Source organism: Pagrus major, chromosome 7 (genome assembly GCF_040436345.1).
Source record: "Pagrus major chromosome 7, Pma_NU_1.0".
NCBI classification, from domain to species: Eukaryota; Metazoa; Chordata; class Actinopteri; order Spariformes; family Sparidae; genus Pagrus; species Pagrus major.
The window spans coordinates 22472636-22486173 of NC_133221.1; the positions used below are offsets into that span (position 1 = coordinate 22472636).

Below are 13538 nucleotides of genomic sequence, written 5' to 3' on the forward strand. Positions count from 1 at the left end.
ACCGATTCATGATATTAAAAAATTGTGATGACGTTGCTTAACAAATACCTGCCGAAACTAGCTTTTAAATGTAATTTTGACTTCAACAGCTCTATTTTGAGAACCATGCCACTGATTCCACATTAAATTATTGTTTAACTTAGCAGAAATAATGTTTAATGGTGCTGTAAATTGTCACTCAATTGTGGTGCAAAAAAACAAACAAAAAAACTACAGCATACACAACAATATTGGTACATTGATCTGTTGATTACATTTATCAAATATACATTTAAACAAACATCAACGTTTATTTATAACTTTTTATTGATTCCTCAAAATTCCTTGTCCTTCCAGTCTTTTTAATTATTAATTGTTATCATTATTACATGCAGCTCAGTTATCATCTAAAAATCATGGATGTGATAATTTTGCTTGTATTTTCTTTAAATATGCTGTACCGCTACTTCAAGGCCCCTCTGTGTCCTGGTTTGCTGCAGCCGTTAACACTGACTACATGCTGCAGGCTTGTCCAATTGAAGATGTTTGTTTGTTCTGTCAGTGTCTTGTTTTGAGTGAAGGTTTGAAGTAAAGAACACACTGCACCCCATCATTGATTAAATTCTTGCAGATGATATAATGTACAAAATACATTTTGGCACACAGAAAGCCTGGATATTACCTGTGTGAGTTAGAGCATCAGGTAAATATAACCTACCAACATGTCAGTACTTGCTGAATATGTGCTGTACAGTTCCGCAACTTAAATGATACCAGTGTATTTATTTCTTATATTTTTAATGTCATTTTGTTTCTTCTTTTCCTTAAAATACAATATTTTCCTTGCTCAGCCAACATATTTGGATATATCAAATAATTTTCCTGCTTTTGCAAGAAAGCACTCTTATTAGTTTTTACATTATAAAACCACCTCGTGCTTGATAAACCATCACAGCAAATATGGCACCTTAGTTTCAGTCAGAAAGTTAATGTAGTCCACATTTAATTATTTTGAGTGGCTTTACAACAAGTGCATTGATACCGCATAGGAAAAAGAGCTAGATATCATCCAAAATTGTGAGTGTTTAAACAAAAAAGTAAAAGCATGTTGGCAAGGGTTGTTGAGATGTAGTCTGTGGAGTACAATGAACAGTGAGCCAGATCAGAGAAGAGCCTAGATGTGGGACCACAGGGTCCTCTGATCATGGCTTAGAGGATGGAAAGAGCATCCAATTTCCTATCGGTAAGTCTTGAAGTGGACGTGAGCAGCACAGATTAGCCTACTAGTGTAGTCAACAGAGAAGTGTTGTAAGAAAACTTGGTTGAATATTAGGCGGGCAGCAGCATTATGAATTAGCTACAGAGGTCTGATGGCAGATAAAGTGGCTTTTGCAAGGAGGGAGTTGCAGTAGTCCAAATGGGAGGTGACATTCACCTGGACCAATTAAACAGATACTGTAAAGGAGAAACCAGCTGTAATGTTTGTCTTTCACGTCTTTGTTCCCCGCTTTTGAGTTGGCACCACAGCCGTGTTGTCAGTAGTGATAGGACAGGTCTCAGTGACGGCACCCTTTCACGGCACAGCACCTGGGCTGAGCCGTAAATGATGCCTTGACATTCACTGAGATATCAGCAAGGCGAGGAGCAATGTGTGCCTCGACCTGAGTATCAGATTGAGGGAATGACAAAAATAGCTGGGTATCATCGGCATAGCAGTGGTAGGAGAAGCCACGCTGGTGCATGAGTGGGCCCGGGATGGAGCATTGTGGAACTTCTGTTATTATTCTGTGTGCTATAGGCAAGTTTTTTTCCCAGGGGGGCGAAGTTATGACCCTCCCTACTTTGCCTCTGATTGGCTAGCACTCATTCCTTTCATTATATATTTTATTAAGTTGTGTACTTACATTATCCCAAATGTTAACAACAATGTTCAAAGTCAGAGAAATCCATAAATTCACTCAACATAATGATTTGCGTTTGCGTTTCATTTAATCGCTTGTTTGGGATAACTTCCCGGAAAAGAGTCATAGAGTGAGGAAGAAAGTCGGTAAACAAGACTAAACATAACGTGAGGTAAATTTAAATTCATTACCTTGTTTGTGAACATTTGTGTCTGAGCCACGTCAAATAGATTTTCATCAGCAATGGTGATTGATTAATGGTGTGTTCACCACCAGCAAAGCAATTTTTTACAATAGCTACTCCCACAAGGTTGGTCGCAGAATCATATCATATGATCATAATCATATTTATTCATCCCAAAAAGTTAGATACCTACACACGTAGGGTGTGTGTGTCTGTGTGTTTGAATCCAGGTCAACCTCTTAATGAACTCGGCAGTCACCTGAGATTCCTCTTTTCCCCTCTCCTCTCTGCAACATTACGTTTACAGTCAGCAGTCACCATCACAAAATCCCCAAACACCCAACAAAGGAAGTCACCCCTGCAGGTTGGGGCTGCAGTCAGGTGGACAAACATAGTAAGATATATCCACTTTTTAATCCTGAAAGTCAAAGAGTAATCTCTGAGATCTCCTCCCATTGGCAAATTGCTCAGAATCAGAACAGAATCTGATGTGACTGTGGGGTTTATCCATCCAGAAGGTCTGGCTCTGCAACTGCCTCTATCCTTCAGAGCTGGCGGCTCTGAGCAGCTGAGCAGCAACCCCCCACTCGGCCCGGCCCTCCCCCTCTTTTGTTATGTTTTGATTGAGATATCCCCTTGGGGCAGAAATTACATATTGTGTGTTTAAAGTACATTATAGTGCATATATAGAAAACGTTTCGTCAGCTGTGAATGCTTGCAACTCATGTCTGATGTTACTGCTGAGAATATGTGGTAAAGCTTTTGCATGACAGGCTTCACGCTTTTTGATGATGTTTCTGTTTGTGTCATAAATGATAACGCTGTGTTGTTGAGTAAAGGTGCTTCTGAGCTTCTAATGTAATGTTGATTATATCAAAGGTAATGATGATATGTGATGTTTGCAGCAGCACTGACTCGTGAGCGGTTTGGTGCTGTACAGCTGGTTTGTGTTACTCGGATTAACCTTAGGCTTTTGGTTTCAAGTCGGCAGCCATTCCTGTCGTCAAGGTGATAGTGGAGCCAGGGGTAAGAAGAAGCCCCTCCTTTTTGTATTAAAGCCCCTCACCCTTCTGTTATCATCCAAAAGTCAAAGCATCAAGATCTTTTTGTTGTCACTCTGTGTTGCTCACTTACCGATGAAACCATTGAGATACTTCTGGTCTCACTTATTCAATAAGTGTGATTGTATGTGATTGAACTCTCAATGTTTGTCGAAGTCTTGTTTTGAATCCACGTTTGTTGCATTTTGACTCCAGCTTCATGGTTCAGCTGACGTTTTATGTTGAGACCTTGTCCTGTCTGGGTGCATGGCATGACACAGGGGAACAGATAACACTGTATGGTATTTTGTCTCATTTCTTCATTTCAGCTTTCAAGTGTTTGCAATCAGATTACCGACAGCGTATAGTCAACCCACCTTTTTAGGTTTAAATTTCTTGACAAATGTCTTGTGTTGTTGTACTGTAACAAGACAGTAAAAGATCAGTCTTAATGTTTGTTTCAATGGAAAAAAGTCAACTACAGTTTATCTTTTGGTTTGTTTGTCTTTGGACTGCAGATTCTGTCTGTTGCCTGTTTTGAATCAGTCACCCAGAGTTAAATGTCCTGTATGTGTACGTCCTCCAGGTCTGTTCATGGCATGGTGTTTAAGACACGGCTACTCTGCATGCACAATAGTTGTTGTCATTGCACAAATGCAGGAAAATCACAAATGGGAAGAATTCCTCTGAACAGTTTTCATCCACCTTGACATTGCTTGTTAGCTAATATGATATATACATGATGATTAAAAGAATGCATGTATGACTGACAGCATGAATGAACGAGTGGTCCAGAGCTTTTTCACTGTCTGTGTTTTGATGTTGCACCTTCACTCTCTACACCCTCCACTTCAGAACACGGAGGACAGCGCTCGCATCTCAATCACCTTCTTCCGCCTGTTCAGAGTGATGCGATTGGTCAAACTGCTGAGCAGGGGGGAAGGCATCAGGACACTGCTGTGGACCTTCATCAAGTCCTTTCAGGTGAGACTGTAACATATGCAGCCAGTAGATATACATCTTGAATCTGAGATGAGATAAGAGATTACACCTGGCATATAGATTTAAATTGGAAGGTCTAACCTGCTCACTAAGTACTCACTTATACCCAATCTAACTACAGTTCAAGAGTAGCATTCTGTAAGAGGTAATTTCTCACATTTTCACTAGTGTATGGATTATTTCACCTCTAAGACTCTAAGGCATTTCCTATAACACAGCGTTTTATGAATTTACAGCCAAGTTAATGTCTTATAAATCAGCATTTCTGCTATGCCAGTTGTGTAGTCTCATTGAAAATAAATGATAAGGTTAAGTAGTGCTAATGTAAGTCTGAAGAAGCAGGGTGGGGCCAGTTGCATGGTTTGGTTGCACAATCTGGTGGTGTTATTGTGGTTTGACAATACACATTAGTCAAATTAGAGAGTGCAGAGTGTTCCAGTGTTAGGTAACAGTGTGTCACACTTGTTTCCTTCTTTTCTCCTCTTTTCCACCCAGGCTCTTCCCTATGTTGCCCTCCTAATAGCAATGCTGTTCTTCATCTATGCTGTAATCGGAATGCAGGTAATATGGTGTATATCCATGAAAATCTGAACCAGAATATGACGGGGGAACCTTTTAGACATCCTGCAGGATATGTGTGGCCTTGGTTGTCTCATCCACAATTTGAGAGCAGGCTGGCTGATTCTTTTGATGACACTTCTTTGTTCGCTTTTAGGTGTTTGGGAAAATAGCCATGGTGGACGGAACACAAATCAACCGCAACAACAACTTTCAAACCTTTCCTCAAGCTGTCCTGATGCTCTTCAGGTGCTCATGTGGCTTAAATTGTTGTTTGAAGTCAACATACATGCAAAGATACATGTGGAAAAATCCCTTGTTCTGCGCCTGTGTTATTGATGTTGTTTCTTGTTCTGTGTTAGATGTGCCACAGGTGAGGCCTGGCAGGAGATCATGCTGGCCTGTCTGCCTGGGAAGCTGTGTGATTCAGAGTCCGACTACAACCCTGGAGAGGAGAGAACCTGCGGCAGCGGCTTCGCCATTATCTACTTCATTAGCTTCTACATGCTCTGTGCTTTCCTGGTAATCTTCATACTTTTTACTGTGCACTCACTGCTAGAAATGTGTGAGCACAGACTCAAGCGATCCTGTATATAATGAAATATGAATTAAAATGTAGTCCTTTGCTTTGCTTTGTTTCCTTGTTTTAGATCATCAACCTATTCGTAGCTGTCATCATGGATAACTTCGACTATCTTACCCGTGATTGGTCCATTCTTGGGCCCCATCACCTGGATGAGTTCAAAAGGATCTGGTCCGAATACGACCCTGAAGCCAAGTGAGTAGTCAGGAACCACTTTTGAGAAAACCATCAACACTTCTCCTTGATGTATTCTTCGTACTGTTACTAATTGTTCTTTCAGTAGAGATGATGAGGTGATTGTTTCTTAACAGCCATAATACCCTTGATGGCTCTCTAAAGTGCAGTAACTGATTATCTGTTACTTACCAGGACCTGCAGTGGTAATGAATCTGCGTTCGTTGGTATAAAACCTGATATTTGACTGTATGCTGTTGTCAGGGGCAGGATTAAGCACCTTGATGTGGTGACACTGCTGAGGAGGATCCAGCCACCGCTGGGCTTTGGCAAGCTCTGTCCTCACAGAGTGGCCTGTAAGGTAGGTTTCTACAATTTGATGACACAGTTGCACCTATACAGAAATAAAAAATATGCATGATCACGGTTGTCTTGAATTTTGAAAGTTTTTATATATTTTTGACACATAAATTCCTGACTTGTATCGTTGTTAATCTGTAAATTGATTTCTGTTACAGCGACTAGTGGCGATGAACATGCCCCTGAACAGCGATGGGACTGTCATGTTTAATGCCACCTTGTTTGCTCTGGTCCGCACTGCTCTCAAGATTAAGACTGAGGGTGAGTCTGCGCCTCAGAGATCTGCAAAAAATTAGGGCTGTATTGTTATGCAACGAGCCATTATGCAGCCTGTGTTGACAGCTTTATTGATTTAAAATATGAGCATACATATGTATTCCATCAGACATGCAGATGGACCACTGAAACGTGGCTGAAAGGCTTTCTGTGCAGACAGTTCTGAAAGTGAAAACTTCGGCTTTGTCAGGGGCCCAAAATATTTTTGCCATTGGACTGGATTTGGCCACAGACTGCTATTTTCCTAAGAATGCCCTGAACTGCAGTCCGCCTCCACACAAGGACAAAACAACTAAAAATCAAATGAACTTAAACACAAGTTATACATTCATCTGTTGAGGTAAAGGCATCGATAAAATGAAACCAAACTTACCAAGACATCAATTAAGATATTTTCCTCTGAGCTGGTCCACACAATTATCTCTCATTTACGCTACATGCTGCTTCCAGAAATCTGCAATGAGCAAGCGTTTGGTTTCTCTGAACTATTTCCTGCGAGATGCCTAATGCAGTATGTCTTTAATTAATGTCACATCATTCTGCTTGGATTTTTATTCCCTCATTGTGTCTGTTGTCTGTTGGACTGCTTGTTGTCAGGAAGTCCAGTTGCTATTTCAACTTTTTACCACAAGAGGGAGTTAAAGATATGTCAGAATGTTTTCTCTCCTCCGCATCCACTACATGGCAAATATGGCTCTCAACATTTAATATGCAGCATGTAACAAAGCATCAAAAAGTATAATTCTGACCATCACAACAGCATGATTGATTCAGACATTTTATGTTTGTGCTCAACTTCCTGTTTGTAAGACTAAGGGCATTTTGTTCTGAATCCCATTATATTATTTATTTATCAGCAGGAATTTTGTGTATTCAATATATCTATAAATGTCAAGATTTATGTTGTGATCTTTGTGTGTCTCTGAGAAAGAGAGAGAGAGAGAGAATTAATGCTGTCCAATCTTACCCTAACCCAATGCAGCTGGGTACCACTTAATACACCATTGTGTTGATCAGTTACTGGGTGCTTTTGATCAAAGTTACCTTACAGTTACACCTTTTCTGCCATGTCCAAGGTAACCTGGAGCAGGCCAATGAGGAGCTTAGAGCCGTGATCAAGAAGATCTGGAAGAGGACCAGCATGAAGCTGCTGGACCAAGTGGTGCCCCCTGCAGGCGGTCAGTGGTCATTACACACACAGGCACACGGGCAATGTGTGCATAAACCTCTCTTCTTCTGGACTGCTCTTCCACCCTGTTCATTTTTATTTTTATATTTAATGGCGACCTCACATTTTTATATGAACGGCCGCAGCTGCTTCCAGACTCCAGTTTTAATATTATGTCACATTCATTTGCATCTCACATATTTGCATTGGCAGAGAAAGTCACACTGGAAAAAATACTACATCAGGGTATTAATGGAAAGAGGAAGTTAAACAGCATGGACATGCATTTGAATGCAAATGTAGTATTCAGTTAATTTGAATTAAAAAAGGACTGAAGGTCAGTCAGTGACATATACACACTTTTCCTTTGCGGAGTTATGTTCTGCTTTGCATTCTCACTTCTTTTTGCCACCATTTACTGTACATCAACAAAGAATAACACCACACTTCATTGTATACATTTTGGTGTGATTGAATCATCCTGGTTTCAGAGAGAGGGAATGAGACCCCACCCAAAATCTGTCTCTTGGGTATCAAACACTCTAACACCTTAAAGGTGGACTGTGAATTGTTGATTTTTTTTACTTCTATTATACTGCCAGATAGGCCTTTGTCACAGCAATAAACAAAGCACAGGTGTAATCAATAACATTAAGAATGCCCAGCATGCATAATACCAGGACCCTGAAACTGGAGTAGCTAAATGAAATTCAGCCATCATTAATTTTCATTATTTATACCTGTGCTTTTCCTGCTAAAAGTCTTTTCTTTGCTCCTAGTTTGTAAAAAATGTCTATGAACACTCTTTAAGATGAGGAACTGGGTCACCAGTAGAATTAATTGAAACCATGAATCCAAGCTGACAGCAGGTGCCCAGTCAAAAGAAGGTAAATACAAACTTTTTAAAGACACCTCAAATCTACATAGTGGTGATGTTTGATACACAGAAGCTAGATTCTGGGAGGTGTATCACTTTCAGATACAGGTATTGAGGGTTAATCTATCTGAGGCATTCAGCATCCTGTTTTTGCTTTTCTGAAACAGCAAGGCCCACTTTGCCGACCACAACCAACCTTTTACAAAATGCAGTCTTTCCTCTACGCTTCAGAAAACCATCCTTATCTCCATTGGCCTGGTTCAGTTTAACCGCCATTACTGTTGTAACTCGACAGTGTGTTTTTTTTATCATTAATCTAGCTCTGTTTGGTCCTGCAGTCTCTCTTCCTCTAGAGCTGTCCCTTTCTGTCATATACAGTAGATCAGATAAAAAATAAAAAAGGATTAAATTAAATGCTGATTTTTATATTTTGTTTAGTTGTTGTGTTTTGTTGCTGATACAGGCCAATTCTAAGAACATGTCAAATTAACATGTATATTCATGTTAAATATAACTATTAAAAACTATTAAAAGTATCAACCTCATCTGAATGTACCTCCAGTCTAGCATGTACATTTAGACGTTTCCTCTAGATGTGTCCATGTAGTTTTTTCACTGTCCCCCTATGCTCGCAATGCTTTAACTCTACTTTGTTTCATAACTTAATTCAACTGCATGTCTTTGTGTGCATTAGTTTGCTAACCCCGCTTCTTTTTTTTCACCCTTTCTGCTGAGCCTTTCTCTTCCACAGCTCCTTCTGCTGTCAGTTGGCTGCTTAGTCAGTCACTAGCCTTCTTGTCTTTATCTTTCTGCCGTCCTAAGCTCTCTGGAGCAGTTCTGTTTTAGTCTGGTGGCATGAAACTACTGATACCTCTTTTTTAAAAAACTTCATCAGGCTCTGTGCAGAAAGAGAACCTGCTGTCACCTGTGGGCACAAAATATATCTACCCATGCCAAGTTGATGAATTACAAAAGAAAAATAAAATCTGGTTACCATCTTATCATGTGAATTAGTTAAACGCTCTTTCTTTTGAGTGCAAATAACTTCGAATCAATTGCCTGAAAACATAAATCACCAAAATCAAAAGAAGCAGTCTTATGAAAATATGATTTAACCAATAAATTAATGTACAGCACATCTGTGAATATGAATTGGATATCAGATGTTCTTTGCTTGTTATGTTGTATGGTGAAGCAGGTTAGCATCAGCAAGTTCTGATTTAGACACAAAAAAAAAAGTATCCTTAAATATGTCTTTGCTCACAGGTTTTCTTTCTGAACAGAACCTGCCATAGCTTTTCTGAGGCTGAGTCAGGTGAAATAGAGAAACACATCAGCTGCTTTAAGATGGATCATCATCATTATTTTACAGTTGGATGCAATTGTTGTTGTGATTCTTCCATCTTAAAGCATCTACCTCACTGACATTTGTCACCTTTACTCGGCTCCTCTAAAGTTAAAACGAGTGAAGGAAAGATGATGACAAAAACCCCCCCAAAACCCAGCTTTCCTACAAACCATGATTCAGCCTCCTTTTTTTAGTCTCTCTCCCCTTTCTGCTTCAGCAACCACTTATCTGAGTGAATAGGACCTTGATTAGCCTCCCTGCATGGCAGATAGTGTGTGTAGTCACAGCTTCCTGTTTGGCTACATATAGTTTGTGTGTTCTCCCTCGAAAGGGGAGCTGTAGATCTGATCTTTGCTGCTTCTCTAAACTCTTTACTTTGCTGCTTCTTGCATGTGCTTTTTGCTGCGGATCATGTTGTTTTTCTGGAATATATAGACACCTGTCTGTCTCTGACCTCTCTGCTAGATGTTAAATGTAGTAAATATCTGTAGTCATGATGTGTTGTAGCACTGGTATGTGTGGTAGTAAATGGTTACACTTACTTGTCCAACAGTAAATATTTCCTTAGTGTTCAATACAGTCTAATTTTGACTGTATGACCCTGATTTTTTTGTAGATTAATGAATCAGGAGGTAAGGGAGGATCATACAGACTTGCTTGAGCAATTGTGTGTGGTGTGTGTGAGAGAGAGAGAAAGAGCGAGAAAGAGAAAGAGAGAGAGAATTATTTCATTACCACATACATGTGACATTCAGAGATGGAGCAAGATGGGAGCTGCAGATGTAGATGTTATCTGTTATCAGCTTAAAATCTGCTAAACGTGTGTGTGTGTGTGTGTGTCTGTTTCTAAATGTCATTTGCCGATTCACAGACTTTTGAAATGACATTCATCTCTGTCATTATAGATGTACCCACTTAATATTTGTAGCTTTGAAGTTTGAATTGAAAGGTAATATTCACAGTGCTTAATAAGTCAGGGCCTGGCCCATGATACAGTGCAGCAGGTAGTAACATAGTGTGATATCCAGATAAGTAATAATGATCACAGTTTCTTCTGTATGATACAGTGGTGTGTGTGCTGATCTCTTTAAATGGTCTTTTCTTGGCCGGACAGTTACTATGATACTTTATGATGATATTTCGGTATTCTTTTCTTTCTGGTCGTTAAAGAAATATTTTGTTTCATCGTCAAGATATTGTCTTTTCATACAACCTTCTTTAGCTTTGGTGCTTCATCATTGTGATGTTATATTGTTGAAGGACTTCAGCATTTTATTTCTAGTGCATTTTGCCTTTTTTTCTTTTAGATGGTGAGATAGTAGTGGCTGAGATCTGCATTGAGGGATATTATTTTCATAAATGTTGTGGGTACAGACAGAATTTCAGTGTTGAGGAGTTTTGGTATTTTGGTGTTGATCTGGGAGGCTTTGGTGTGTCTGGTCTGTTCACTCAGATGACGAGGTAACAGTGGGGAAGTTCTATGCCACCTTCCTGATACAGGACTACTTCAGGAAGTTCAAGAGGCGCAAAGAGCAAGGTCTTGTGGGAAGGCGCTCGTGGGAGAGGCTGAACACCACCATGGCTCTACAGGTGAGTAAAGTACAATGTCTTGTGCTAGTGTTTCACTTCCACCAGGGCATTGGAGAAGTCAGTCATTGCATGTTACCGCACAACACTCACATCAACCAGTTTTTTGGTTTAATCGTAGACTCACTTGTAGATTTGAATAACCATACCACACAAAGTCAGCTTGTCATCTTCATAAAATGCAATGACTATCTGAGTATTTACAGGACAAGACCTAATAAAACTTTGGAATACACAGAACATTCTCTTCAACCCTGACCCTGGTAATTTCTACATCACGTGAGGTGCCCTGGTAATACTAGTCCTGAGCAAATAGGTATTTTGTCTTGTCTGTATTTTAATCTTTTCTCAGGTCCCCCTAAAAAATATCTCAATCAAGCATCTTCAGCTTATTAAGAGTTTTGTTATTATAGATCTAACAAAGACATCACACAGGTCCCTCTGACTTCCAGTGGGAACTCATTTAAAAGTCTGGCGATCAAAATTACAAACAATATTTTCTTTCTGACCACAAGCAATATCAAGCCACACTGATAGTTCTGATTCATTTTTCTCACATTTTGAGATATCTGTCTCCACCCTCGTACAATGAAGGCAAACAGTTGAATCTAGTAAAGGGGGTTTCACAACATTACATAGTATCTCTGCTGGGTACGTGTGGGTTCCCCACAAAGGTCAATAAAGTTTTATCTTAATTAATTAATCTATAATATAACATCTTAATAAAGTAACCAGTAACTCAAGTTCTCAGTATAATATTTGCCTTTGAATTGTAGTGAAGTAGAAGTAAAGTATGTAGGAGTAGAAGCTAGAAAGTGAAAAGTGAAGTACAAGTACCTCAAACTTGTACTTAAGTACAGTACTTGAATAAATGTACTTAGTTATTTTCCACCACTGGAAGTGACCCTTTAAAAGGAGCTCTGCTTATCTTGCTTTTTTTTGCCTCACTGAACTGAAAACCTCCAGATGATAGGAGATTTGATCTGACTGTGTTTTAAACGCACGTTAGCAGGAATCACTCTGTAAATACTGTTGTAATACTGTGGAGCTGAAAACATCAGGGCAGAGACATGTTCGTGCACGGAAAAAAAAGATTATCACATAGTTTTCACTCAACCAGACAGAGATACAAATGATGAATGGGCTCTCGCACCACCGCACACATCAGGACTGCTGCACGCTTCATTAAACGCAGAGGTGCAAAGGCCTGCTCATCATCAAAAAATGCCACGCTGCCATGGCTATGCCCTTCATAGGAAGTGTTTTGATAACTTTTGATCCCAAAGGTGTTAAGATTGGCATGACACAATTTGAAGACGATTTGGTTAAGGCTGTAGGAGGAGTTTGTTAAAGTACAACATGTGCAAATCGTGCAAAAATGAGCACGACATTTAAAATGGACTTCCTGTTAGGTTTAGGCAATTGCTCTACAAGGCTTTTTTGTACATTTCGGTATGATATACTGTGTGCCCACAAATTTTCGTGCATGTCGGTCAAAAGGGCCACAGGGGCTGCTTTTTAAGGGGCATGGTCAAGCCAAGCATGTTTAGCCCCTCAGAAATGAAGAAAAGTAACTCCTTCCATTTCAACAGGGTCCTCGCACAGTTCGTGCTTGGGCCTTAATGAGAAGCCTGTGATGGCTGCTAGGTTTGTATTATAGCTGCTCTCTTTGCAGGCCGGCCTGCGCACGCTGCATGACATTGGACCAGAGATCCGTCGAGCCATATCATGTGACCTGCAACAGGATGGGCTGGTAGATGCTAGTGGAGAGGAAGAAGAAGAAATCTACAGGGTAAATATCCTTGAAACAGGACAAGAATTTGAGTCTGATATTGTTTATTCCACCCAAAAAAATGACTATAAATACTATAAATGACTATAAATACAGTATGCATAGAATTTGTTTTGCTCATTTAATTGGTTTTTGATATGTTTTTGTTATTAAAGGGACAATTTTCCTAAATAGTGCCAATTGACACCGATTTCTAAAGCTGTTAAATCCCACACTTAGAGGTTTCTAAAGGTTCTACTGATACTCTTCCATTTTTTCTTTTACATACAAAACTGTCAAAGATTCAGAGGTCCCAGATATATTTATAGCTGTGCTCTCATGTGCTATACCTTCTGTCAAAGGCAACATCTCACATCTCTTACATTCAGGATCCACATTAGGTAACATTGTATCAATATTTAGTATTACTCATCAGATTATTTATAAGGAGAAAAAAACACTGACAGTGAAACTCATTATCAAGTTTCATGTAGTACTGTACAGTGTTGTCATGATACTGGAACTTCTAACTATGATACGATACCTTAAAAAATATCGATATTCGATACCATGTTCGATAACACTGGAAAAAATTGACATAAGAAGAGAAAGAGAAGAGAGAAGTTGTAAATGAGAAAGCACAGCTGGTATCAATATCAATATTGTGGAGAATGAGTATTGAAACAGTTTCAGATATTCAGTTGATATATTTATATATTTTTATATTTTT

At 39.4% G+C, this 13538-nt stretch overlaps 1 protein-coding gene across 1 annotated transcript in view; it reads left to right on the forward strand.

Annotated features, from left to right (window-relative positions):
- The window catches only part of cacna1db (calcium channel, voltage-dependent, L type, alpha 1D subunit, b), an 88115-nt gene that overhangs the window by 66170 nt on the left and 8407 nt on the right, over positions 1-13538 (forward strand). The window contains 10 exon segments of the mRNA XM_073469576.1: positions 3960-4088; positions 4602-4667; positions 4822-4913; positions 5027-5186; positions 5315-5442; positions 5686-5782; positions 5940-6042; positions 7134-7235; positions 10904-11040; positions 12713-12829. Of these exon segments, the coding sequence (XP_073325677.1) occupies positions 3960-4088; positions 4602-4667; positions 4822-4913; positions 5027-5186; positions 5315-5442; positions 5686-5782; positions 5940-6042; positions 7134-7235; positions 10904-11040; positions 12713-12829 (1131 nt within the window).